The sequence below is a fragment of the Balaenoptera acutorostrata genome, chromosome 15 (genome assembly GCF_949987535.1).
Source record: "Balaenoptera acutorostrata chromosome 15, mBalAcu1.1, whole genome shotgun sequence".
Classification (NCBI taxonomy): domain Eukaryota; kingdom Metazoa; phylum Chordata; class Mammalia; order Artiodactyla; family Balaenopteridae; genus Balaenoptera; species Balaenoptera acutorostrata.
The window spans coordinates 64,184,806-64,212,670 of NC_080078.1; the positions used below are offsets into that span (position 1 = coordinate 64,184,806).

The 27,865-nt window shown below is 41.6% G+C and overlaps 1 protein-coding gene across 4 annotated transcripts in view; it reads left to right on the forward strand.

Annotated features, from left to right (window-relative positions):
- The first annotated feature begins 503 nt into the window (after positions 1-503).
- The window catches only part of CBFA2T2 (CBFA2/RUNX1 partner transcriptional co-repressor 2), a 184,341-nt gene continuing 156,979 nt past the window's right edge, over positions 504-27,865 (forward strand). Inside the window, exons 1-2 of one of the 4 annotated variants that reach the window (XM_057529427.1) lie at positions 511-685; positions 6,605-6,707. In XM_057529427.1, the coding sequence (XP_057385410.1) occupies positions 6,647-6,707 (61 nt within the window). In that variant the 5' untranslated portion in view covers positions 511-685; positions 6,605-6,646. Of the gene's footprint in view, positions 686-6,604; positions 6,708-27,865 lie in introns of all 4 variants that reach the window. The other 3 variants (XM_057529428.1, XM_057529429.1, XM_057529430.1) reach the window with 3 other exon arrangements.

Below are 27,865 nucleotides of genomic sequence, written 5' to 3' on the forward strand. Positions count from 1 at the left end.
GGATTAACTGGATGGAGTGTATAAAAATGGCTCAATAATAATAATTACAGCTACAGTTATTAATATTATGAGCATGACATTTTAGACATTTGGAAAACTGTAGGCCAGAAAGGGGAAGTGACTTGCCCAAAGACACACGCAAAGGCGACCAGATCTTAACCTGTACGACTCAGGTGAGGCATTGTGCCCTGCCCGCTAGGCCCCGCCCCCTAGGGCCTATGGGCCCAGGCAGCTGCCCTGGCCACAGCTGGAATCCTTGCGTACGAAGAGTGGGCCGTGCACGTGATGGGCGCGCGTGACGCAGAGGGGCGGGACTGAGAAGCAGGATGCGCCGGGATAGGGTGGTAGGTTCGCGCGGAAGGGGCGGGGCAGGTCAGGGGGCGGGGTTTAGTGGGAACCGATCCTGGGGCCGGGCTTCCGCGTGCGTTTGTCTGGAGGGCGAGAGCGCGCGGCGGGGGCGTGCCCAGCGGGTGGGGCGGGGCCAACTGGGGGGCGGGGCGGCGCGCGGCCTAACGGCGGCGGCTGTGGTGGCGGCGGCAGTAGCGGTGGCGTTGGGGTCGGCGAGCTTGGCTGTTACAGGTCCCGCAGCGGCGCCCGCGAGGGACCCGGGCCGCGGGTGGAGGAGGAGGTGCGGGGCGGCGGCGCTTGGCGATGGTGGGCGTCCCCGGAGCGGCCGCCTTCCAGCGTAAGCGGGGCGGGAAGGCGGGCGGCTGAGGGGGGCGTGTAAAGGCCTGCGGCTCCACAGGCGCGAGCTCCCGAGAGGCAGCCGGCGCGAGGCCAGGGTGGTAAACTGAGGCCCCAAGAAGGGCGGCGGATCCAAGGTCACGCGGCGGGCCGGGCCTTCCCGGGCTCCCGCGGCCGCCAGAGCGCTTCCTGCGCTGCTCGAGGGTTCGGAGCTCATGGCGTGCGCGAGTCTGTCGGGACCGCGGCCTCGGAGCCCCGGCCGGGCCGGCGTCCATCTAACTTGCCCGCGGACAAGGATTGTTTTGTTCTCCCTGTGCCGGGGCCCCTAAGTCCGGCCCTGGAGAAATATTCCACACGCCCAATTTCGACAGATGTGTGGCGGATGGTGGAGGAGGCGAGGATGGCCCCTTTGAGGGGCCTGTTGAGTGCAGGCTCAGGGGTCTGCCTTGGTTCACAGTCCGGCTCTTCTACTTACAGGCTGTGACCTTGGGTCTCTCTGAGCCTCAGTTTCCTCTTCTGCAAAATGAGGGTGTGAAGAGCATCTCCAACCCCTCCCCACCCTGGTTCTGGGTTTTGTGGGGCCCGTTAGGAGGCTTGACACGGACTCTGGCACATACACAAGCGTGAAAACTGTCATTATTGTAGTCGCTGATAAACCTCAACCAGGGTGAACCTCACTCGAAAAAGCTCGAAATTGGGCTCTGGTTGTGTGTGTGTTTGAGATTTTAATTTTATCTTAGATTAGTCCTGCTTTATGATCCAGTTGTTCTTCTTACCCCCATTTCTCCTTTTCAGCATTTATCTACTGTTCCGCCTAAAATTGTGAGATCCTTGGAGGAGGGGTGGGTCTCTTAATAATAACAATAGAATTTTAATTGTTTCTTGTTACAAGAGCCATAATAGCCAATATTTTTTGAGCAGCAGGCATTTTGCATTCTATTCATTTAATATTTATTAAATCACCTATTAAGTAAAAAGTACCATTTTGGCCCTGGGAGTATAGCAACAAACTAGATAGACCAAACTCAAGCTTTGAGTTTAGTTGGGGGGAGGGGAGAGAGACCTTAAATGAGGAAACAGATAAAACCATTTTGCATGTTTTCTCTCATTTAACTCTGGTAATGTAATTAAGAGTTAAGTATTTGCGTATGCCCATTTTGCAGAGGATGAAACTGAGGAACAGGAGCTTCCACACATAAAGGGGAGGCTTTACACAGCCTCTCTTCTTTGTTTGATGCCCCTTAAATGTTGGATTGAAGAAATGCAAAGTAGGTGCACCCAGCTAATGCCTCTTCATGGTCAAGTTTGCAGTTGCTGTTTTTAATGGTTTGATCCATTCCTCTTGGAGCTTATAACTAAAGAGAGGCAGACAGAGGTGACCCTTAGGTCTGACAAAGGTACACTATCTCTGTATACTGAAAGGACCTTTTATCTGAAGTTAAATTTTTTATGCCCAAATCTCTTTTATGCAGTTTTCAGTTTAAAATAAGCCCTGAAGTCCAATTTTTTTGGTTCTGTTATGTAACTAAGGTTTGTTTGTTTGTTTATTTATAGTGTTCCTAAGAGAATTCTTTATTACATTCCTAAGCAATGTGCTCAGTATGCTTTTTCTTTTAATTTGGAAGTAATAGTAAGTTGCATTAAAATGTTGAGAGACTTTTTAAAAATGAGGTTCTCATGATACAGTTAGATTCAACATTGACCATCTGCTAAGCACCAAGCCCTGTGCTGATGTAGGGCTTCCGTAGATGAGTAAGAGCAGACTCTTGCCTCTAGAAGCTTACCTATAGTCTTGACTGGCTGATGTTTTTAACTGAAACTAGGTAGAGAGAATGCAGGAGCTCAGAGTCCCTTGGGGAAATAGTCTAGAGTAGGGCCTCAGATGTTTTTAGTGTTCTTTGTATCAGTAAATATGGTTGAGTATGCACACATATTATGTGAATGTTTGTTTTAAATTACAGTGTAGACTGTATTATGTATCTTTTATAACGTGCAAAAATAGACATTTTACAAAAGGATGAACTAAAACAAATATAAGTAGAAGTTACAGTATTGTCTTTCCACCCCCAAGTGTGTGAATGGTAACAATGCCCCCTATGGTGGAGACCGTTGATCTTGTAGTCGGACCTTCCCCTCAACCCATGATGTCTGTTGAAATTAGTTCTGGAGTTGTGCTTAGGTTGAAATCTTGGGGTCCAGTCCTTACTAGCTTTGAGACCTTCAGCACTGCCTATCCTTTCTGTGCACTTTTATTTTCCTCATCTGTAAAATCGAGATGATGAGATTTCCTATCTTGTTTGCAGTTTTATTGTGAAGATTGATAATATGTACATATTGGTATAATGTATATCTTAATATATGTGAAGTAGTTACACTGGGCTTGACACACTAGTTTGGGTGCTGTTAGTGGCTGAGGATACAAAGATGACTTGGAATCTCACAATTTAGTAGGGGTCCTGCACAAGTACATGGGTAATGATACAGTGCTTTAAGTTCTCAAAGGCTTTTGGGAATGTAGAGTAGGCACAACTAAATGTTCTTCGAGGGTCCAAGTAAGGTTCAGGTAAGGAGGTGACATTTGAACCAGGCCTAAGAAGGAGAAGGGCTTTTTCCAGAAGGATGAGGCTTGAACCTTATTGGCTGAGGGTATAGAGTGGAAACTGGGAGGCTGTTGAGGGCTTGGTGGAGTAGTTCTCCAGATCTGGACCTGCAGGGAACCTGACTGAAGCTTGTATACCTTGTTAATAGATAAGTGATTTCGGGCTGGAGTTGTGCCTAGCGGTTGTGATGGCAAGGAAGCCTGTTCTAGAACTTTTCATTTTCAACGCACAACAGCTCTTTCGTCTCTGGTGGCACTCATTCTGCCTTCTTAAGTTATCTAAGAATGTAAACCCCTAAATATAAACTCCTTGAGGGTTATGATAGTATCTGCATTTTTGTGATTTTATTTTGCCTAGCAAGGTAAGTGCGAAGTCCATAAATGTGGAGAAAGGTATGTAAATCCTTGAACCTACAAAGAATTCTGAACAGTTACAAGTGGAATTATAAATGACCATACTCATTAATGAAAAGCTCACAAATATTTTACGGTAGATAAGCATCACTATTCAAAAGGGGTGAGAACTGTCATGTTCAGTAACTCTCTCTTTATCTGGCACTTACCCATTAGAATGAAAGAAGAGATGAGAAAGTGCACCAGAAAGACTTCTCTGAGGTTGAATTAGATGCCTTCTATTTGTTCCTCTAGGTCCACTCTCCGTCCTTTCCCACCCTGGGAAGCTGACTTACTTAGACGACATCAACTTGTTTCCTTCCCACCTGAGGTTATGGAATTTAATTACCCTGCTGCCTTCCTATGGATGTTGTCTCTGACTAAATGTGTCCCTTGATTGAAGATTGCTATTCTAAAGGTGGTTCTCTCTATGTGCATGATCGCTCCTTCTAGGTTTGGAAAGTGTGTCTTTACTTTGTTCCTCAGGCTTAGAGGTACTGTCACTAGTCTCAGGGTACTTATCCGAGCCCAACTCAGCAGATTTAAAGCAACAAATGCACTTGGAGAGGAGAGAGCCTACCCCAGGTAAGGATACTACCCCCAACGAGAGACAGGGTCTCATCCTTTCCTGTGGTCATTACCTGCTATGCCACATTGATGTGTTCAGTCATTTTCCTCCTAAACTATTGCATATGAAAAAAATGGAATAAGATTAAAAACACCCATAATCTGTGACCACACAATCAAGACTAGTTAAATTGCAGTTAGTAGCCTGTTTAAAAAGGCAGGGATGTACATGAGGTAGGTTGTTTGGCATAATGGAAAAAGCAGAATTTGGAGGCAGACTTTGAGTTTGAGGCCCCGTTCTACTGGGAAGTTATTCAACCTCTGAGACTCAGTTTGTTTGTTTGATCTGTAAATGAGGATAACTCCTGCCTAATAATAATAATAATAATAATAATAACTAGTATTGAATGTTTATTTTGGGCCAGATACCATGCCAGGCTTATACTCACTTTTGCCTTTTAATCCTTCACTCTTTTAGTTAGATATATATCCTCATTTTACAAATTTTATAGATTAGGAAATTGACTCAGATGTCATAGAGCTAATAAGTGACCAAGCCCAGATTAAAATCTAGATCTTTTGTGACTGCAGAGCCAGAGTTCTTAACATTAAGGTAGCTGCTGAAAGCTTTTAGACAGGAAGAGTGGTTTATTTATTTATTTGTTTTTAATTATTAGCGTTTTCCTTTAAGGGACATTTATTAGTTTTTAGGATGGATTTTTATTTATTTATTTGGCTGCGTCAGGTCTTAGTTGCAGCACATGGGATCTTTCTTTGCTGTGTGCGGGCTTCTCTCTAGTTGTGGTGCGCAGGCTCTAGAGTGCATGGGCTCAGTAGTTGCGGCGCGTGAGCTTAGTTGCCCCGCCGCATGTGGGATATTAGTTCCCTAACCAGGGATTGAACCCATGTCCTCTGCATTGGATGGCAGATTCTTAACCGCTGGACCACCAGGGAAGTCTCAGGAAGGGTGGTTTAAATGATAGTATACTGAATGTAGCACTAGGATAAAGATGAATTAATTCACTAAGTTCATACTTCCTCCAGGGTAAGGAAAACAGGAGGAAAGAGGTGGGGAAGTAAGATTTCTCACCTGCCGGTTTTAGCTTCAATCCTTAGTTTTTTTTTTAATTAATTATTTTATTTATTTAATTTTTTTTTTTTTTGGCTGCGTTGGGTCTTCGTTGCTGTGCGCGCAGGCTTTCTCTAGTTGCGGCGAGCGGGGGCTACTCTTCGTTGTGGAGCACGGGCTCCAGGTGCGTGGGCTTCAGTAGTTGTGGCTCACAGGCTCTAGAGCGCAGGCTCAGTAGTTGCGGCATGCGGGCTTAGTTGCTCCGCGGCCCGTGGGATCTTCCCAGACCAGGGCTCAAACCTGTGTCCCCTGCATTGGCAGGCAGATTCTTAACCACTGCGCTACCAGGGAAGCCCAATTCTTAGTTTTAGAGTATTGTTTTGAACCTCATTATAGAAAGTGATCACTCAATTGTAAAGATTTACTTAAAATCGCTGAAAGTTTGAAGGCTGAGGGAGAATCTCTGCCCTAGTTATAGTTTCTGCTTGAGTAAGATTAGGGCCTTACTAGCACTGTATTGACTGGCCCCATGTGCAATATGAGCTAGTACAGCCTGTCTCTGGGTTTTATTATGGCTGGTTAAGTAGCTTTTGCTTCTGTCTCTGGTTTCTCTCTCTGGCCCCTCAAAGGCCTTGAGGCTATCTGAAATTATAGGAGCTGGGGTATCATAAATTAAACTTGTAAAATGAGTCTGTAGCAGATATGTCAACTGAATCTGACTTTAAGTCCAGTTTAATTCTTTAAAAAAAAGTTTTTGCTAGATTTTCTGCTGGGCACTTTTCATGTATGTTATCTCATGTAATTCTTAGAACATCCTTGAGAGGGAGTTAGTATCTGTGTTTTACAGACGAGGAAATAAGGCTCAGAGAAGTTAAATAAATTCCCCTAGGTCACACAGTTAACCAGTAGCAGATAACACTATTACCACGTAGTTCAGTCCTGATATTGAATTCATTGAGATCTGAGTCCAAAACCCACTAGTTTTTACCTTCTATCACGTGGCTCCTTGTTTTTACTAGGTCAGCTAGAGGTTTTTAGACATGTGTTCCTGAGGATACCAGTGCTCCCTGAAGATACTTGATTTCCCATCATTTTTCTTCAACAACTTTCTTTCCCTAACATCTAAAATGTTCTGTGGATGGATATGATTTAAAGATTGCTGAATTAGATCTTGGTCTTGTTTAGAGGTATCCTGAATTGGCCTTGGTGATGAATTAAAAACAAAAAACAAAAAGGCAGCAGAAACTCTCAGCATATTTTACCAATTCATTCCATATGTTTCCTGATTTTAGCAGTGAAGCAGATGATGGCAATGAACATCAAAAGCCCAAGAAATGTCCGTGCTAATTTTACGTGGCCCTGTGAGGAGCTGTCAAATATGGATCATCAAATATGGTATATGGACTATGCAGTGAACCTTTACTTTGGAATGTGGCTCTTTAAAATATGATTCTACCCCTCTATTTTGTATTGCTGTAATTAAATGCAGAAATCAAAGTAAAATTCAGAGTTAACTCAGAGCTAGGTATCCTTCTGTCTGAATTGATAGCTTTGGAGTTGGCTAGACCTTTCAATTAAATTAGCTGATGGCAACAAATATGTAATCTGACCTCTGGAGCAACTCAAGTGAAATGTTAATACCAGGCATAGCACAGCTCCCTTGACACACTACTTTGACCTTTTCCTCTCTTACAGATGTTTCCCTTATTCCTTTGTTAACTTAGCCATCTTCATGCAGAGGTCCTGCCTGCTTTTAATTTTTCAAAGCCACATGAGAACAGACATTGAAATAGCACAGATTTATTCATTTTTACCTTATATCCCTAGAGCTCCACTAATCAAAATCACCATTTCCTCTAATTCACATATAATTTTTAGCTAGTTTACTGTCTGCTTACCACTATCCATCCTCTCCCCCTCCCCAACCCCCCATAAAAGCTAAAATACTAGTGTTTTTTTTTTTTTGGCTGCCTTGGGTCTTTGTTGCTGCGCGCAGGCTTTCTCTAGTTGCAGCGAGCGGGGACTACTCTTGGTTGCAGTGTGCGGGCTTCTCATTGCAGTGGCTTCTCCTATTGCGGAGCATGGACTCTAGGCATGTGAGCTTCAGTAGCTGCAGCACACGGGCTCAGTAGTTGTGGCTCACAGGCTCCAGAGTGCAAGTTCAGTAGTTGTGGCGCATGGGCTTAGTTGCTCCGCAGCATGTGGGATCTTCCCGGACCAGGGATCGAACCCGTGTCCCCTGCATTGGCAGGCGGATTCTTAACCACTGCGCCACCAGGGAAGTCCACGAGTGACATTTTTATCCACCAAAAATGTGGCAGGATTTTTTTGTCCTTAATATTGAGAAAGTATGATTCATTTTGTTTCCCTCTTGGGAAGTGGAGTCAACTTCACAGGGAGGAGGCAGGCAGAAAGCAAGTCCTCTTTATGGCCGAGATTAAAGGTAGAGGTGGCTTAGGAGAGGCAAGTTGAGTGGTGAAGGAGAGGTAGGGGGTGAGGTGATGATGGTCTTAGCTCCCCTGGTATTCATCCAATAGCTGCCTGGAGCTGCTAGGAGCTCAGGAGCTATAGTTTTCATAAGCTCCTCAATTTTCCCTGGATGGGTTGGTCTGCCTCAGTGGTTTAAACTATACTCTCATCTCTTCTTAAATATATATTACACCATACTGTGTTAGAAAAACACAAACATATTCAAGGATGGTGATCACATTATTTAAAAAACCACTTTTTTTTTTTACTCCTTTTTCTTTTTTTTTCAAACTTTGTATTTTGACATAATTTCAAACTTAGGAAAAAGTTGCAAGAATGTTATTAAAATTCCTGTATGCCATTCACTTTGATTCCCCAAATGTCAGCATTTTACTATATTTTCTATATTCTTTTTATACATGCATAGTATTTTTTTGAACTGTATTTTAGAGTAAGTTACAAATGTGATACTTCTTTACCATAAATAAGGTAATGTATATTTCCAATAAACTAGGACATTCTCTTATGTAACCACAGCAATATACTTACCAAAATCAGGAAATACAGGTTTGATACAACATTATTATCTAATATACTGACTTTATTCAAATTTTGCCATTTGTTCCAATAATGTTCTTCTTTAAAAATTTATTTATTTATGTATTTATATTTTATTTTTGGCTGTGTTGGGTCTTCGTTGTGGCGAGTGGGGTCTACTCTTTGTTGCAGTGTGTGGGCTTCTCACTGCGGTGGCTTCTCTTGTTGTGGAGCACGGGCTCTAGGCGCGCAGGCTTCAGTAGTTGTGGCACGCAGGCTCGGTAGTTGTGGCTCGCGAGCTTAGTTGCTCTGCAGCATGTGGGATCTTCCTGGACCAGGGCTCGAACCCGTGTCCCCTGCATTGGCAGGCGGATTCTTAGCCTCTTAACCACTGCACCACCAGGGAAGTCCCCCAATAATGTTCTTTTTAAAAAAATTTTTAATAAATTTATTTTTATTTTTGGCTGTGTTGGTTCTTCGTTGCTGCACGCGGGCTCTGTCTAGTTGCAGTGAGTGGGGGCTACTCTTTGTTGCGGTGCGCGGGCTTCTCACTGTGGTGACTTCTCTTGTGGCGGAGCATGGGCTCCAGGTGCGCAGGCTTCAGTAGGTGTGGCTGGTGGGCTCTAGAGTGCAGGCTCAGTAGTTGTGGCACACGAGGTTAGTTGCTCCGCAGCATGTGGGATCTTCCCGGACCAGGGCTCGAACCTGTGTCCCCTGCATTGGCAGGCAGATTCTTAACCACTGTGCCGCCAGGGAAGTCCCTTCATCAAACTTTTATCCATTGGTTGTAGCATCTATTGATGATGTTTGCCTGAGTCAGTTAATTACTCTGATAGTTGTGCTGTGGTTTTCTATCAGTCATTCTTCGCTTTTTAGTTAATATTCTACTGCAGAGCATTTTCTAACCCTTATTTGTATGTATTGGGTTGGCCAAAAATTGCCTTCGGTTTTTAAGTAAAAATAAAAGATACATTTTTCATTTTCACGAAGAACTTTATTGAACAACATGTTCACCCTTTTGTTCCACTACCTTCTGCCATTTTTCAGGCAACTTTATAATTCCATATTCCCAAAACTTTTTATCTTTTTGAGCAAAGAACTGTCCAGGTGCCTTTTACAGTTTTCCAGGGAATTGAAATTTTTCCATTAAGAGAATTTTGTAAAGATCAAAAGAAATGGAAATCCAAAGGTGCAATGTCTGGTGAATACGGCAGATGAATCAGGACTTCCCAGCCAAGCTGTAACAGTTTTTGCCTGGTCATCAAAGAAACATGCAGTCTTGCATTATCTCGATGGAAGATTATGTGTTTTCTGTTGACTCATTCTGGATGCTTGTCGTTGAGTTATGCTTTCAGTTGGTCTAATTGGGAGCAGTACTTGTTGGAATTAATCATTTGGTTTTTGGGAAGGAGCTCATAATGGAGAACTCCCTTCCAGTCCCACCATATACACAACATCACCTTCTTTGGATGAAGGCTGGCCTTTGGTGTGGTTGGTGGTGGTTCATTTTGCTTGCCCCACGGTCTCTTCCGTTCCACATTATTGTATTGTATCCACTTTTCATTGCCTGTCACAATTTTGTTTTAAAAACGGAACGTTTTCATTACGTTTCAGTAGAGAATCGCATGCAGAAATAAGGTCAAGGTTTTTTTCATTTAACTTATCTGGAACCCACACATCAAAGTAATGAACATAACCAAGCTGGTGGAAATGATTTTCAATGCTTGATATGGATATTTGGGTATGTCAGCTGTCTCTCGCGTCATATAACGTTGATTGTTCTCAATTAATGTCTCGATTTGATCGCTATCAACTTCATCTGGCCTACTCGACCATGGAGCATCCTCCAGCGAGAAATCTCCAGCACAAAACTTTGCAAACCACTTTTGACGCGTTCGATCAGTCGCAGCACCTTCGCCATACATTGCACAAATCTTTTTTTGCCTTTTGGTTGCATTTTTACCTTTCTTGAAATAATAAAGCATAATATGCCAAAAATGTTGCTTTTTTTTTTCCATCTTCAATATTAAAATGGCTACACAAAAATTCACCAACTTTGATAAGTTATTTTAAATATATACTGATATGACAGCTGTCACATACAATCTAATAAATTGTTTGGAATGAAGTTAAAGACAACTAAGTGCTACTAGACCCATCTTAGGGAAAAAACCGAATGAACCTTTTTGCCAACTCAATATTAATATGGATTCTTATTTTATGTAGCAGGTTATAATCTGTTACCATCATTATTTATTGTGTTTTTCACATTGTCCCAGATTTGGCAGTGGGAACCCCTTCAAGCTAGCTTTTGACAAGTTCCCAACATTCTTGGACCACTTCCTTACTTTTTGGCGCAAAAAAGATATTCCAGGCTTATCTTCCTACCTGAGCATTGGAATCAGCCATTTCTCCAAGGTGTTTCTCTCCTAATTCCGGTTAGTGGAGAAAATTATTTAGAAATCAAGATGTGGTTGTTGTGTGTGCTCATTGCTATGGGATGTCATTGCTTCCAGATCCTTTTAATGGGCAGAGCTAAAAAATCTATGTATATATGTACACATACATATATACACACGCATATATCTAAATTTCTATTTTTATCTATATGTAATAAAAACTGAAACTGAGCAAAGGGCTTCTGTGCCCATGGTGCAGAAAGCCAAACTCTGACAGTGGTAGTTTGCAGCAAAGTAAGGACTTATTGCAGGGCGCCAAGCAAGGGAGTCGGATCCAAACCCACCTGGTCTTTGAGTTAGGGTTTTTTCTTTTAAAGGGGAAGAACAAAGAGGCTGGGACTAATGTTCATTTTGTGACATTTCTTAATTGTAGTTTTGGGAGTCAGGATGTCTCTGGTTTACGATTCTCCAGCCAAAGTGATCCGTGGCTCGGGAGTCTGTTAGCTCAACTTGTGCTGGAGGAACAACCTGAGTTTGTATGTTTTTTTTTTTTTTTTTAATATTCCTGCATTTTATATTTATTTTTGGCTGTGTTGGGTCTTCGTTTCTGTGCGAGGGCTTTCTCTAGTTGTGGCAAGCGGGGACCACTCTTCATCGCGGTGCGCGGGCCTCTCACTATCGCGACCTCTCGTTGTGGAGCACAGGCTCCAGACGCGCAGGCTCAGTAGTTGTGGCTCACGGGCCTAGTTGCTCCACGGCATGTGGGATTCCCAGACCAGGGCTCGAACCCGTGTCCCCTGCATTGGCAGGCAGATTCTCAACCACTGCGCCACCAGGGAAGCCCTGTATGTTAATGATGATGTTTATAACAGCAGTTTTAGTTAATGCTGTTATCAACAATAGCAGTTTTACTCATCTGACTATGGTTGATTAGTGTTCAGTTAGCACAGGATTGAGGTCAGAGGGGACAAGAAAGGGAATAAATTTTGGATAGATTAATCATAATCTTGATAAGGGTACTTGGTTTCAGAACTGTGTGTTCAGACTAATACCTCCAATACCACAAACTTCGTTTAGCCTTTATCCTTTCCATATTTTTAAGTCCCTTCTCTTACCTAGGGATTGTAAGCCTGACTCACATAATCCACAATATATTTTACTTATTCGCCCAAACCTAGAATATACAGAAAATAGCTCCAAGATTGCTAACCCATGTTACCATGAAGTGCAGTTTGTAAACCTCTTTGATTACAGGTTTGTTTGTTTGTTTTTAGTCTGAGGGTATATGGTCAATATATTGTGTACAGAAGTTACTTTGGGGTAGCTCCTCAATGATTTAAGATGTAATTCAACCTACAGAAATTTGATGTATACTTTTTTTTTAGGCCATGCGGTGCCTTGCGTTACTTTAGTTCCCTGACAAGGGATTGAACCTGGGCCAGGGCAGTGAAAGCGCTGAGTCCTAACCACTGGACTGCCAGGGAATTCCCAATAAGTCTCAGTATTTCTGTTCACCTTTTGGAAGCGCATTTGATTGACTCTCAGCCATGGAGTGTCTTCCTTACCCTGGGTGAATAGTTTTTAAATTTTATATGGTTGTAGTAATTTGCAGCTGTTGACTTGCTGGTTTTGGCACATAGTGAAAATTTTCCTTTTTTTTTTCTTTCATGTAAAAAAGGCAGAGTGATTTGCTACTGAGTGGTTTGCCTTTCAAACTCTGAGTGTGCTCATTTCTCAGATATATTTGTAGGTGAGAACTATAGGTTTCCCTGTTTGGGGTTTTGGAACGGGGAGAACAGGAGGAATGAAGTAGGGGATGATGAATGAAAGTCAAATAATGGTGACTACCAGAGTGAGCACTGTCAAAATAATACTGATTCCTTAGAAAAGAGAAGTACCCCGTCTTTTGATGTTACCAACGAGCTTCTCCCAATACTGACTGAAAAAAAAAGAATGGTTTCTCTGAAAACATGGCATCCCTGTAAAACCTCCACAGAGAGGTTTAACCTAGCAGTTGTTAGGTGGTTTAGCTAAAATTTCTTAAGCAAATACTGACCCAAATTGAGTATAAATATTGTGATAATTAAGTATTCCTTTTTTTCTCCAGATGTGTAAATGGAGTAGTTTCTTTTTTCTTTCTCTTTTAGTCAAGTTTTTGAGCTGTAAGTTACGTACAGTAAAATTTACTCTTTTTAAGGGAACAGTTCTATGAGTTTTGACAAATGTATGCAGTTGTAATCACCACACCAATCAAGATATAGATTATTTCCATCATCCCCAAAAGATCCTTTGTGCTCCTTTCCCCTCATTTAGCAGCCCCTGGTAACTAGTATACTGGTTTTTGTCCCTCTAGTGGTTTCTCTCTCTTTCTCTCTCTCTCTCGCTCTTGCTCCTTTTTTCCCTTTTCCATGTCACATAAATGACACCATACAATATATAGCCTTTGTATCTGATATCTTTCACTTACACTAATTGTTTTGAGAATTGTCCATGTTGTATCTGTAGTAACCTTTTATTGCTGAGTAACATTTCACTTTGTGGATGTACCATGATTTTTTTTAAAAAATTAATTAATTTAATTTATTTTATTTTAGCTGCGTTGGGTCTTCGTTGCGGTGCGCGGGGTTCTCATTCCAGTAGCTTCTCTTGTTGCGGAGCACAGGCTCTAGGCACGCGGGCTTCAGTAGTTGTGGCACATGGGCTCTAGAGCGCAGGCTCAGTAGTTGTGACGCATGGGTTTATTAGTTGCTCCACGGCATACGGGATCTTCCTGGACCAGGGCTCACACCCATGTCCCCTGCATTGGCAGGTGGATTCCTAACCACTGCACCACCAGGGAAGCTCTTTACCATGATTTTTAAAAAATCTGTCTACCGGTTAGTGGACATTTGGGTTGTTTCCTTTCCTGTTTTGATGATTTTGAATGAAGCTCTAAATATTTATGCACAGGTCTCTTGTAGACATATGTCTTTATTTCTCTTGGGTAAACAGGAGTGGGATTGCTGGGTTCTATGGTAATTTCATGTTTAAGTTTTTAAGAAACCCTCAGAGTGTTTTTCAGAGTGGCTGCACCGTACCATTTTGCATTTCTAACCAGTAATGTATGAGAGTTCCATTTGCTTGTTGGGTGTTTCATTTTGTTTTGTTTTAGAATTAGGTGTTAAGGAAACAGTGTATCTGGGTGAAATCAATTTTGGTTGTCTAGTTGCTACTTATGAAAGGCATATTCTCTGTTTTATAATGTAGAGTCTCACACTGTTTGTCTTCTGTTGGAGTCAGCATGTTCATTTTTTAAAATAATTAATTAATTAATTTTTGGCTGCGTTTGGTCTTCGTTGCTGCGGGTGGGCTTTCTCTAGTTGGCGCGAGCAGGGGCTACTCTTAGTTGCGGTGTGCGGGCTTCTCATTGCAGTAGCTTCTCTTGTTGCGGAGCATGGGCTCTAGGCGCACGGGCTCAGTAGTTGTGGTGCTTAGTTGTGGGCTTAGTTGCTTCACAGCATGTGGGATCTTCCTGGACCAGGGCTCTAACCTGTGTCCCCTGCATTGGCAGGCAGATTCTTAACCACTGCACCACCAGGGAAGTCCTGGTCATTTCTTATTTATATATCATTAACAGAAATAATATCAACCAACACATATATGAGAACAATTTTCACACATTATCTAATTTTTACAGCAATCAAGTGAGGTAGGTGGTAGTATTCTCATCGTCTTATTTCATATAAGGTTCAGAAGCCAGGTGGTTTGCTCACTGTCACACAGCTAGAATGCCAGGGTGTGGGTTTTTGAGAGTTGGAGCTGTGAGGGGACATTCTGTTTCTCTTTAGTTAGAAGTGTAGTAGTTAGAAGACGTGGGTGCTTCCCAGTTCTTCCTTCTACCTTCAACTCACAAGCAGTGCAGCTTTGGACAATTCATATTTGGATTTTGAGTGTCTTATCATCTGTGAAATGGGGATAGCCGTACCGTCTCTGTCTACCTGACAGGTAATCACCTGACAAGACAAGAATCAATTGAGGGACTGTAAAAGCATGTTCTGGACACTATTTGTTATTACATGAGTGATTTTGTAATGCATGAATATATTTTAGAAACTTAAACAATACAGATAAAGTAAAAATCCCCTTCCTAGTCTAAGTGAAGCTGTTCATTTAACAACTGTATTGTGCTGCTGTTAGATGCAGGGATGGTGCTAACTGCTGTGGGGCTGCCAAGGTGGTTAAGATTCAGTCCCTGTCCTCAGAGATCTTCCAGCTTGTCTTTCCTTCTTTGTCCTAACACTTTGTTGATTGCTCTTGTAATGAAAGCTTTGACAACTGGATTTTAATTAAGTTTGGACAATGATTGTCCATCTTTTCCCCTTATAATTGATGCTGTTGGGGAGAGTTGTACTGGGAAATAGTGAAGCAAAGATTCTGGTTCAATTGGTGGAGGCAGTGAATTTCTTGGGAAGGAGATGGGATGCCAAACATGCCTCAGAGCCACTGAGCACATAGCTGTAGCTGTGGACATCAACACTTGGCTTGCTGTGAGCTTTCTATAGGTCTCTAAATAGTACATGCTAATTTTGGATTCTGAGGAGTGATTTGGTAAATAAGGAGAGTTTCCATTAAAACCATAGTTTTTAAATAGTAATTTGAAATCCTGAAATCAATTCCTGATTATTTTTACGTGAATGTTCCTTTTTTTGGTGTATTGTTTTAGTTTACTTGCCATTTCCACTTTGGTCTCTTTGTTCTCTTTACTTTGGTAATTGAGTTCAATGAATCATTTTTTTGAGGGACCTAATATTTGTATTCTACTGGAAAGAAGACGAACAGCTAATTATACTAGAAGGTGGACTATTAATGAATTATCATTACAGTGACTAAAAGTCATTGATTTTCTAAGATACTTTTGATTTCAAATACTCATTTACTTTCACATATATTTATTGAGCCCTTAGTACTGGATTCTGGGGAATATAAAGAGAATTCTAAGGCACTGGAGAAATTTAAATGTAGTTCAATGGTGGAGGGAGGAGCAGATTGATGTTTCAGTACCGAATGGTAAGCAGTAATAATAGCATGGTAAGAACCACCAAGGATAGGCATCTGACCTAATGCATGTGCATGTACGTATGGATGTGTTTCAAAAAAAGGCTTCTTAAAGAAGATGATGCCTGTCTTGAACCAAGTCTGTTTTTCCTTTCCAACAACTTTTTTTTTTTTTTTCAACTTTTTTTTAAAAATAAATTTATTTATTTATTTATTTATGGCTGTGTTGGGTCTTCGTTTCTGTGCGAGGGCTTTCTCTAGTTGTGGCGAGCAGGGACCACTCTTCATCGCGGTGCGCGGGCCTCTCACTGTCGCGGCCTCTCTTGTTGCGGAGCACAGGCTCCAGACGCGCAGGCTCAGTAGTTGTGGCTCACGGGCCCAGTTGCTCCGTGACATGTGGGATCTTCCCAGACCAGGGCTCAAACCCGTGTCCCCTGCATTGGCAGGCAGATTCTCAACCACTGCGCCACCAGGGAAGCCCTCCAACAACTTTTTTTTTTTTTTTTTTTTAACAGCCTGCTGTTTGACAGTATTTTATAGCTACTTTATTTATTTATTTATTTATTTTTGGCTGTGTTGGGTCTTCGGTTCGTGCGAGGGCTTTCTCTAGTTATGGCAAGTGGGGGCCACTCTTCATCGCGGTGCAGGGACCGCTCTTCATCGCGGTGCGCGGGCCCCCCACCACCGCAGCCCCTCCCGTTGCGGGGCACAGGCTCCAGACGCGCAGGCTCAGTAGTTGTGGCTCACGGGCCCAGCCGCTCCGCGGCACGTGGGATCTTCCCAGGCCAGGGCCCGAACCCGTGCCCCCTGCATTGGCAGGCAGACTCTCAACCACTGCGCCACCAGGGAAGCCCCATCCAACAACTTTTAAAAAAATTATTTTTGGACTGGCAGTGTATTTACATAATTGAACAACTAAAAGGTACAAAGGTTATTTACTGAACTGTCTGCCTGACCTCTGTGCTCCAGCCACACTTCCCCTCCTTGGAGGCAACTAGCATTACCAATTTCTACTGTATCCTTGCAGATATATTCCTGTGGGCCATATAATATCATAGATAAAAGAACTTCCTCATTCTGCATTGTATTTCATTGTATGGGTGCATAATACTTTTTTTTCCCCTACGGTCCACTACTGATGGACATTTACATGCCAGTCTTTTGCTGTTAGAAACAATGCTGCATAGCTTTGTAAAAAATGTCATTTCATAAATCTGTAGACTAAATTCCTAGAAGCAGAATTGCTTGGGCAAGGGGTACAATTTGTATAATTTTGATAGATGTTGCCAGATTACTCTCCATAGATGATATGTCAGTTTTTATACTTCTGCCAACAAAGTGAGTGACCCAAGTAAAAAAGGGGTAAGAGATGGGGAAAGCTAAGTCTGGGCCAGGTTTGGGGGGGATTAAAAATACGTATGTTATTAGGGACTTCCCTGGTGGTGCAGTGGTTAAGAATCTGCCTGCCAATGCACGGGACACGGGTTCGAGCCCTGGTCCGGGAAGATCCCACATGCTGTGGAGCAACTAAGCCTGTGCACCACAACTACTGAGCCTGCGTTCTAGAGCCTGCGAGCCACAACTACTGAGGCTGCATGCCCTAGAGCCTGCGTTCCACAACAACAGAAGCCACTGCAATGAGAAGCCCGCGCACTGCAATGGAGAGTAGCCCCTGCTCGCTGCAACTAGAGAAAGCCCGCGTGCAGCAATGAAGACCCAATGCAACCAAAATAAAATAATAATAATAATAAATTTTAAAAATGGAGGTGTGTTATTAAAGTATAAGTGCTCGGTGGAGAATGGCAGGAAATGAGACTAGAGAAGCAGACTGGGCAGGTTTATGCTTGGATTTTATTCTGTAGGTAATGCAGAGCAATAGAAAGGATGAGGGAATGACATAGTTAAGATTGTGTTCTAACTAGAGCACTCTGGTGGCCCTGTGCAGATGGATTTGAAGGGGGCAAGGCAAGAAGCAGTAAAAATAATTAGGTTAATGCAGTAGCTTTGTCAGATCATGTGTCTGAATTTTGGGTTTGGAAACTAAAGGGAAACAAGTGTGCTAAGGGAGAAAGAGGAGATAGATTTAAAAGAGGAAGAGCATATCTCACTGAAAGTAGCAAGAAAGGCTTCACTGAATAATAGTTGCATTTTGATGGATGGGTCCATCTTGGATTGGTAGATATGGAGAAATGGGATAAAGGAAATCATTCCAGGTCCTGATACTGGAATAAGCCAGGAGTAGGCAAACTTTTTCTATAAAGAGCCTAATAGTAGATATTTTAGGCTTTATGGAACATGTAATGGATTCTGTCACATATCCTCTTCCTCCCCTTTTTTTTTTCAACCCTTTAAAAATATAAAAACTGTTAGCCCATAGCCCTTACTGAAACAGGCAATGGGCAGGGCTTGTACAGGGGTGGGATGGGAAATGGCCTTAGTTACTGACTCTTGGAATAAGCAAAGGCCTCCAGGCTGGAAGGTGCAGGGCAAGCAAGAGTAAAGGCAGGTTCAGGCAGAGCTGTGGGAAACTTTGAATGTTAGGCTAAAGAATTTGTCCCCAGGTTAGACACATTGAGGAGTCACCTATCATATTGACTCTGGAGATGGTGACATTTTGCCTAGTACTATAAGCTTACTGTATTATCAGCTATAAAAGGCCTGGCTGGGAGAACTGCCTTGTGTAGACATTTGTATTACATGTAGTACTGCTGATGGAATGCCCAATACTAGCATGAAATACTGAGGTCTAACCCACTGACTAGGACTTTAGAGTGTTTTAGTGAGTAGCTTAACTCAGAAAGAATCAATCAAGTTAAGTAAGTAGTCAAAATTTCAGGAATTCTGTAGATACTGCTGAACATTTCTCAATTTTTTTTTTTATTCCAAGTTTTGAAGACTAGGAAATAAAATGTATAATTTAGCTGATTGTTTCATTAAACAGCTCCCCAACTCTATATAATCTCCAGGTGAGCTTCCCATTATTTTAAGCCTCTGGTTCTAGACAACTGGAAAACTGGTTTTCCTCGAAATGGGTGGATTGGTGGTGTGCTATCAGAAATACCTTGGGGAGTTATTAGAATATCAGTGTGATAGCCATATTATGATATATTCAGGGGGAGGATGTCTGGTATGTTTTTTGAAATGGCCTCTCAGGTGATTCTTTACCACGTCCACCCCATTAAGAGCCACTGTTTGAACCAGTTTCTGTCCTTACCTTATATCCAGTGATACTTGTAGGACTCCATCCCTCTATCTACCATCTATTATGAAGGAAGAGTTGAGATGTAACTTTGCTATCTCATAAAGACTGCTGTGGGAATTCCCTGGCAGTCCAGTGGTTAGGACTGTGTGCTTTCAGTGCCTTGGGCTGGGGTTCGATCCCTGGTTAGGGAACTAAAAATCCCGGAAGCTGTGTGGTGCAGCCAAAAAAAAAAAAAAAAAGACTGCTGACCTCTGTATATCTTTTGGCAGTGAGCATTACTAACTCATATTGTCAGTTTGCTGATCAGATTTTCCTAATGAACTCTGGCTTTATCTTATTTTCAGTTATTTTTTATTATATTTTGCCTTGGTGTCTTATAAGCTTTGTGCCTGTGTTAATAGAAAGTCAACTTCCTTCTTTTTGTGAAACTGCTTTTTATCAGCACAAAAACATAGACCATGATTAGGTACTCTGCTCTTGCTGCCCCTATGTTCTTGTACTTATTTTGAGCACTTTATGTACACGTAGTGGGTATGCAGATTTTTGTTGAGGCAAAGGAATGCTCTAAATATAGGAAAGCCAAAAGATAAAGGATCTCTGAGTTCCTTCTCATTCCACAGTCTGTGGGTCCATGAATTAAAAGGCAGTAAATCCTGAGGGAACCCTGATAAAATCCTCAGACCAGATTCTACCATACATGGTGTCTGACAATCTTTAACAATTGCTTGTTTGTTCCTTTTGGTGGCTATAGGTGAATAAGGTAACTATGCAGATTATTAGGACATGCAAAGTTTGGAGACAACAGTTGGGTCAAATTTATTTATCAGTCATCTTTTCTAATTAAGGCTATCATTTGCATTTTGAAGCAATTGAAATTCCCCAATTTTTTTTAAATTAATTTATTTATTTTTATTTATTTATTTATTTTTGGCTGTGTTGGGTCTTCATTTCTGTGCGAGGGCTTTCTCCAGTTGCGGAGAGCGGGGGCCACTCTTCATCGCAGTGCGCGGGCCTCTCACTGTCACGGCCTCTCCCGTTGCAGAGCACAAGCTCCAGACGCGCAGGCTCAGTAGTTGTAGCTCACAGGCCTAGCCGCTCCGCGGCATGTGGGATCTTCCCAGACCAGGGCTCGAACCTATGTCCCCTGCATTGGCAGGTGGATTCTTAACCACTGCGCCACCAGGGAAGCCCTCCCCAATTTTTTAAAGCACGTGTTGGTTGTGACAGTGAAAGCTGTAATGTGCAGTAATCAAAGATTTTTGATTGTAGCACATCTTCATATATGCAGATTTGGAACTAAGTGTGACAGGATTATCTGGGTGGTTGATAAAGGTTTATAAACTTAGAGGGGTCTATTTAAACTTCTGCTATCAGAAATAGGAAATTGGGATCCCATTAGGGCTTAATTGGTTTGACTCCAGTTTTTTAGCTTGAGGCTGCTGAAGAGTTAATTTATTGTGCAAGGGTTTGACCGTGTGTGGATCACAAATTTATTTTAAGGAAAGGATCTCTTTGTATGTTTATGCATTTGCCAGATCAGTCCTGTTTACATGTGAACCCTCTTCTCGATTACAGGGAAAACAGGCAGACAATCCATGCCAATTAAATACGAGAACATGACAGACTGATTTTGATCCTACAGATTAAGGGAGGAAACAGGGCTAAAGGTTTTATTAAATTTACCCTGAATGATGACATTGAAAAAAGAAACCTTTGGGGAAAGGTCTGTCGGTAACAAATGAGTAAATTTTTTTGCATTTAAATAGATCCTTTATGGACTTCCCTGGTGGCATGGTGGTTAATAATCTATCTGCCAAAGCAGGGGGCACGGGTTCGAGCCCTGGTCCAGGAAGATTCCACGTGCCGCGGAGCACCTAATCCTGTGCGCCACAACTACCGAGCCTGCGTGCCACAACTACTGAAGCCTGCGTGCCTAGAGCCTGTGCTCCTCAACAAGAGAAGCCACCGCAATGAGAAGCCCATGCACCGCAACGAAGAGTAGCCCCCTCTCGCCGCAACTAGAGAAAGCCTGCGTGCAGCAACGAAGACCCAACGCAGCCAAAAATAAAATGAAATAAATAAGTAAATAAGTAAATAAATAAATAAATAAATAGGTCCTTTGTCTAGGTAGGTAGTATTACATAGTGAAAAAGGATCTTTCGGTTGATTTTCTCAACACTTGGATTCCAGTTTATAGGTGACTGAAGATGTGGCTTTAACTAATCACCTAATCTTGAATTGTATTTTGTTTTTTAAAGAAATATTTATTTATTTATTTATTTATTTGGCTGCATCAGGTCTTAGTTGCGGCACACAGGTTTTTCTCTAGTTGTGGCAGGTGGGTTGAATTATATTCTAAATGAAAATAAATTTTGCTTATGGCTATTTATAGAAGGATGTTTAAAATAAATGGAATCGTGGCTTCCCTGGTGGCGCAGTGGTTAAGAATCTGCCTGCCAATGCAGGGGACATGGGTTCGAGCCCTGGTCTGGGAAGATCCCACATGCCGCAGAGCGGCTAGGCCCGTGAGCCACAACTACTGAGCCTGCGCGTCTGGAGCCTGTGCTCCGCAATGGGAGAGGCTGCGACAGTGAGAGGCCCGCGCACCGCGACGAAGAGTGGCCCCCGCTCGCCGGAACTGGAGAAAGCCCTCACACAGAAACGAAGACCCAACACAGCCAAAAATAATAAATAAATAAATTTAAAAAAAAAATTAAAATAAATGGAATCATTAGCTGTTTGGAAGGTAGCTTAATAGTGTTTCTTTTTCTCTGTAACTTTTTTTTTGGTAAACTTTTTATTAAACAAAAAATTCATAAACCATAAATGTACAGCTCAATGAATTCTCTCAAAGTGATCATACTTGTGTAACTGCTATCCAGATCAAAAAATAGAACATTAAGAGCAACTACTTCAGAAGCCCACCTCTCACCTGCCAGTTACTATCCCTCCCTGTCCACCAGGGTAACCAGTATGCTGACCTCTATCACCATTTGAACCTTTGGCTTAAAAAAAAATGAACGTTATATAAATAGAGTCATATACTATATTTTCTTCTATCTGGCTTCTTTTGTTCAACAATGACACATGTTCTTGTGTCAATATTTCATTCTTATTGCTGTATAGAATTCCACTATAAAAATATACTGCAATTTATCCATTCTGTTGTTGATGGACATTTTGATTGTTTCCAGTTTTTGGCTGTTAGGAATAATGCTCCAAAGAACATTCTTCTATGTCTTTGGGTATACATGCGTATGACTTTTTGTTGGGGATATACCTAGGAGTGGAATTGGAAGGTCATTGAGTGTGTATACTGCCAAAAGGTTTTCTAGAGACGTTGTACCATTTATACTTGTATCAGCAATCTGTGTGAATTTCATTTGTTTTACATCCTCACCAGTCTTAACATTTTGCTGAGTCCCTCTACTTTGTATAGGTATCAGGGATACAATAGTGAACAAAAGGAAGTCTCCTCTCATAGAGTTTGAAATTTAATGTGATGAAAAATATATTTTATACACACATGTTTAATATATTCAAGTGATGATAAAGTGTTAAGCAGGTATGTTGGACAGAGAGAGGAGGGTGGTAGGGAGTGCTGTTAGACACAGTAGTTAAGAAAGACTTCTCTGATCAAGTGACATTTGAGCAAAGACCTGGAGAAAATAAGCTAGCCATGTGGATATCTGGGAGAGGAACAGTCCAGGCAAAGGGAATAGCAAGTGTCAGAGCCCTGAGGTGGGAGCATGCTTGATGTATTCATAAAACAGCAAGGAGGCTAGGAAAACTGAAGACATTGTGAGTAAGGGCAATAATGGTAGAATCTCAGAAGGTAAACAGGGACAGAGCATGTGGGATTTTAAGAGTCAAGGAAAGGATTTTGGATTTTCTAAATGACGTGGGAGACCATTGGAGGGTTTTGAGCAGAGGGAGTGACATTATCTCCTTTACCTTTTGTTTTGTTTTTTTATTTGGCTGCGCCAGGTCTTAGTTGTGGCACGTGGAATCTTTATTGCGGCATGCATGTGGGATCTAGTTCCCTGACCAGGGATTGAACCTGGGCCCCCTGCATTGGGGGGAAGTCCCTATCTCCTTTACTTTTTAAAGAGGTCACTCTGCTCTTGGAGAAAACACTGGTGGGGCAAGGGTGGAAGCAGGAATGTGAATTCAGAAACTATTATAAATAAAAGTAAGACAAAAAAAAAGAAATTATTGGTGTGGGCCAAAGAGGGAGGTTGGTGGTTTGGATCAAATATTAATGGTGGAGGTAAGGAGAAATAGTTGGATTCAGGATGTTTTGAAGGTGCAGTGGATAGGATTTGCCCCAGTGGATTGGCTGTTGGCAGGGGGAAGGTTGTGTGTCAAGGATTACTCCAAGATTATTGACTTAAATTGCTAATTTACTGATTTGAGAAAGACTGGGGAGAGGGTAGAAGTCACCAGGTAGGTTTGGGCTGGGATGGAGAACCAGGAATTTGATATGGGACATTTTGTATATGAGATATCTATTAAATATCCAACTAGAGATGTTGAGTAGACAGTAGGATATATAAATAACATGGTGGGTGGGACATCCCTGGTGGTCCAATGGTTAAGAATCTGCCTTCCAATGCAGGGGACGCAGGTTCGATCCCTGGTTGGGGAACTAAGAGCCCACATGCTGTGGACAACTAAGCCTGCGTGCTGCAACTACTGAGCCTGCACGCCGCAACTACTGAGCCTGTGTGCTGTGGAGCCTGCACGCCACAACTAGAGAGAAGCCCGCGTGCCGCAACTAAGACCCTATGCAGCCAAATAAATTAAAATAAATAAATAAATAAATAAATAACATAGTGGGTGAATTCCCTGGCGGTCCAGTGGTTAGGACTCTGAGCTTTCACTGCCAGGGCCCAGGTTCAATCCCTGGTTGGGGAACTAAGATCCTGCAGGTCGCATGGCATGGCCAAAAAAGTAAAAAATAAATAACTTGGTGAGTGAAAATAGAGGTTGGACCTAACATGGCCTTTGGAGTGATGTAGAGGGAACATATAAATTCTCTTTATCATATGAATACTTGTAAAGCTCATTATTTGGAATTTAGGTTATGCAGCCTTCTGTTTTTGTGAGAGCTATTTGACAAGGAAGTAAAATATCAGGAAGTTTAAAAAAATTTTTTTTTAAATTCATGTATTTATTTATTTATTGGCTGTGCTGGGTGTTCGCTGCTGCTCGCGGGTTTTCTCTAGTTGCGGCGAGTGGGGGCTACTCTTCATTGCTGTGCGCGGGCTTCTCATTGCGGTGGCTTCTCTTGTTGCGGAGCACCGGCTCTAGACAAGCGGGCTTCAGTAGTTGTGGCTCGCGGGCTCTAGCGCGCAGGCTCAGTAGTTGTGGCTTGCGGGCTCTAGAGTGCAGGCTCAGTAGTTGTGGCGCACGGGCTTAGTTGCTCTCCGGCATGTGGGATCTTCCCGGACCAGGGCTCAAACCCGTGTCCTCTGCATTGGTAGGCGGATTCTTAACCACTGCGCCACCAGGAAAGTCCCAAAATATTAGGAATTTATTGAAAAGGTTCTTGGGTACTTCTTTGAAAGATCTGTGACTGAAATTTAGTAGACTTTGTATAGATTTAATCTGGTCTACCATAGTTTTTATTGTCTGTTATTCTTGTGTAAAATGATCATTGCCATAGTGACCTTAGAAGCTCTATATGACTGTTAAGTACATTGTGAATTATCTGAAGAAAGAAAGCTTTACGCACAGTGTTTCACATTATATTTATAGCATATTTGTAATATGTACCTAATTTGAAAAATAATGTTTTACATGGGGATTTCACGTAGATTATTTTATTCAGTGCTCACAATAGGCTATGAATTGTACTATTGCCATCTCCCATTTTACAGCTGAGGAAACAGAGGCTGCATGGATAATGAATTGACACTCAGGGCATGTCTCTCTGGTTAGATAGTAGAAACAAGACCTGAACCCAAGTCCTAACACCACAGAACCATACAGACTAACTCTGTTAGCTACCATGTTCCATTTCTCTGCTATGCTGAATCTATGATAATTTATTATATAGTATTCTGCTTCAACACTATAATTTTTGAAAGATATTTTACAAAAGTAATATAAGACATTCTCATAAAAAAATTTATAGCAAACTACAGTAAAAAGTAAAAATTCCATTTCACCTCATCACTGAAAGTTTGTGTGTATTTCCATACTTCTTGGAATACCTTTACAGACATCTGTAATATGCAAATGTATAATGTTTTTTATAAATGGAATCATAATATTTTGCAGAGGCTTTGTAATTTCCAGTCAGATGAGAAGTCCTCAAAACCATTCTGTCAGATCTTTGCTTTAAAGATGAGCAAAGACATTTATCTCTTCTGTTATTTTAAGTACCTTGGAACAGGTTTTATGAACGACTGCAACATTCAATATTGATTTGTTCAGTGTTAGTAGTGAGATGCCTTTAAAGGGATCACACCTTTCATTTCAGAGAACTTTCCAAATGCTCTTTAAAAAAGGCAGATATATGATCAACTGCTTCATGAGGTTGCCAGGAATCATTCAAATCCTTTTCCCGTTCTCAGAAAGTGCATGGTCGTCCATTTTGGAGCAGTTGGCTCTTGCAGATGCACCTATTACCTATAGTTGTAGGAGATAATGTCTCTCCATGTGTCTGATGGTAGAAAAAGGAATTAATGAACCTGTAGCTAGACAGAACTGTGCTGGAAGTGAAAATAGGTCCTTTCTGCTATTGATGACATAGAAAAGAAAAGCTTCAGGTGGATCAAACTCCAGGCCTAAGTCATAGAAGTCTTGCCAGTTTTCAGCTCATTAATGCCATAAGATATTTTGGTGATTATTTCCACCAGTGTAAACTATTACATACGACAGATTATGCATTTTGCTTTTATTTATTTATTTATTGGTTTTTTTAAAAAAATTGAAGCATAGGTGATTTACAATGTTGTGTTAGTTTCTTGTGTACAGTAAAGCGATTCAGTTATATATATATTCTTTTTCATATTCTCTTCCATTATAGTTTATTACAAGATATTGAATATAGTTCCCTGTGCTAACAGTAGGACCTTGTTTTTTTATCTATTTTATGTATAGTAGTTTGTATCTGCTTATCCCAAACTCCTAATTTATCCCACTCCCACCCCCTTTCCCCTTTGGTAACCATAAGTTTGTTTTCTGTGTCTGTGAGTCTGTTTCTGTTTTGTAAATAAGCTCATTTGTATCATATTTTAGATTCTGCATAAAAGTGGTATCATATGATATTTGTCTTTCTCTGTCTGACTTACTTCACTTGGTGTGATAATCTCTAGGTCCATCCATGTTGCTGCAGCATTTTGCTTTTAATATCTAACTTTTAATGATGTACTCACTAAATTCCCATTTTGTTAATATTTGCATAAGACCTTCTCTGGGCCAGTCAGTAGACTAGGTAGACATATTGGGGAGATAATGAAGTAGGCTCTTCTTGGAGACAGGACAAACCAAACAGGAAATGAATTTGTATGTATCTCAGAATTCCAGAGTAATGAAGGTGAATTAATACCAAATAACTGGTAAACATAGGCTTATAAAATAACGATTAAGAAGGGAAAAATAACTATGCCGTGTACACTTCGGTGTGCATCCAGAGCATCTGGGAAGCTTGTTAAATGCAGCTTCTGGGACTTCACCTCCCAGAAACTTAAATGCTGGAGTTTGGGGTCGGGTCAGGAATCTGCGTTTTCACCAAGCCTCCTAAGTAATTCTCTTTTAGGTGGTCTAAAGACTACTTTCAGAAACAGTGCTTCCGAGTGTCTAAACCTGACAAAGATCGTCTAAATCTAAATGGAGAAAGCATTACAGGGAGGAAAAATTATTTTGATATAGGACACTTTGTGGTAAAAGTGATAAATGCTAATGTCTGAGAAAGTACTAGGAGAGAGATTAGTTATTAACTGACTAAGGTAGGGAGGAGGAGGGACTGATGTTTGACTTTACTTTTTGCTCAAGGAATACATCTTTACTTTGACTGCCTTTTATTTTATATACCAGGTAATGCTATGTTGTCTTTGCGTAACCAAGCTCTCATATCTGTAGTTCTCTATATTCCTGGGACATCCCTAATTTTCACTATTTCATACCATTTTGTCCATAAGTTATCAAAATATTCTAAAAAGTATAACTTGCAACATTCAAACAAACTCAGGACTGTGACATAAAATCATTTATCACCTCATGAGTGTTTATTTATTTGTTCAGGAAATAATCAGTGTTTTTAGTTTACCAATATTGATGAATCTTCCTTAATGGGGAGAAAATTCCTTTGAGGATTTAAGTAGAGGTTGAGTTAATTTAAGGTCCCGTGGGGAAAATAAAAAAAATCTCTAAATTGTAAAGTTTCTTAAGCATAAAACTAGGAAGAAATTCTCATTTTTCACATGCTGTTTATTTGGCATTATCCGTCATTCAGTACATTTACTGTTATTGACACTACCATTCTTAATATGAAGCACTGACTGCTGGGAGATGATGAGCTCATTTTACTAGGATTATCTTCCTATAAATGTTCTTTCTTAAAAATTATAAATTAATTAATTTTTGGCTGCGTTGGGTCTTTGTTGCTGCACGCCGGCTTTCTCTAGTTGCGGTGACCGGGGGCTACTATTTGTTGCAGTGTGTGGGCTTGTCATTGCGGTGGCTTCTCTTGTTGTGGAGCACGGGCTCTAGGCGCGCGGGCTTCAGTAGTTGTGGCTCAGGGACTCAGTAGTGGTAGCACGGGCTCTAGAGCTCAAGCTCAGTAGTTGTGGCGCATGGGCTTAATTGCTCTGTGGCAAGTGGGATCTTCCCGGACCAGGGCTTGAACCCATGTCCCCTGCATTGGCAGGCAGATTCTTAACCATTGTGCCACCAGGGAAGTC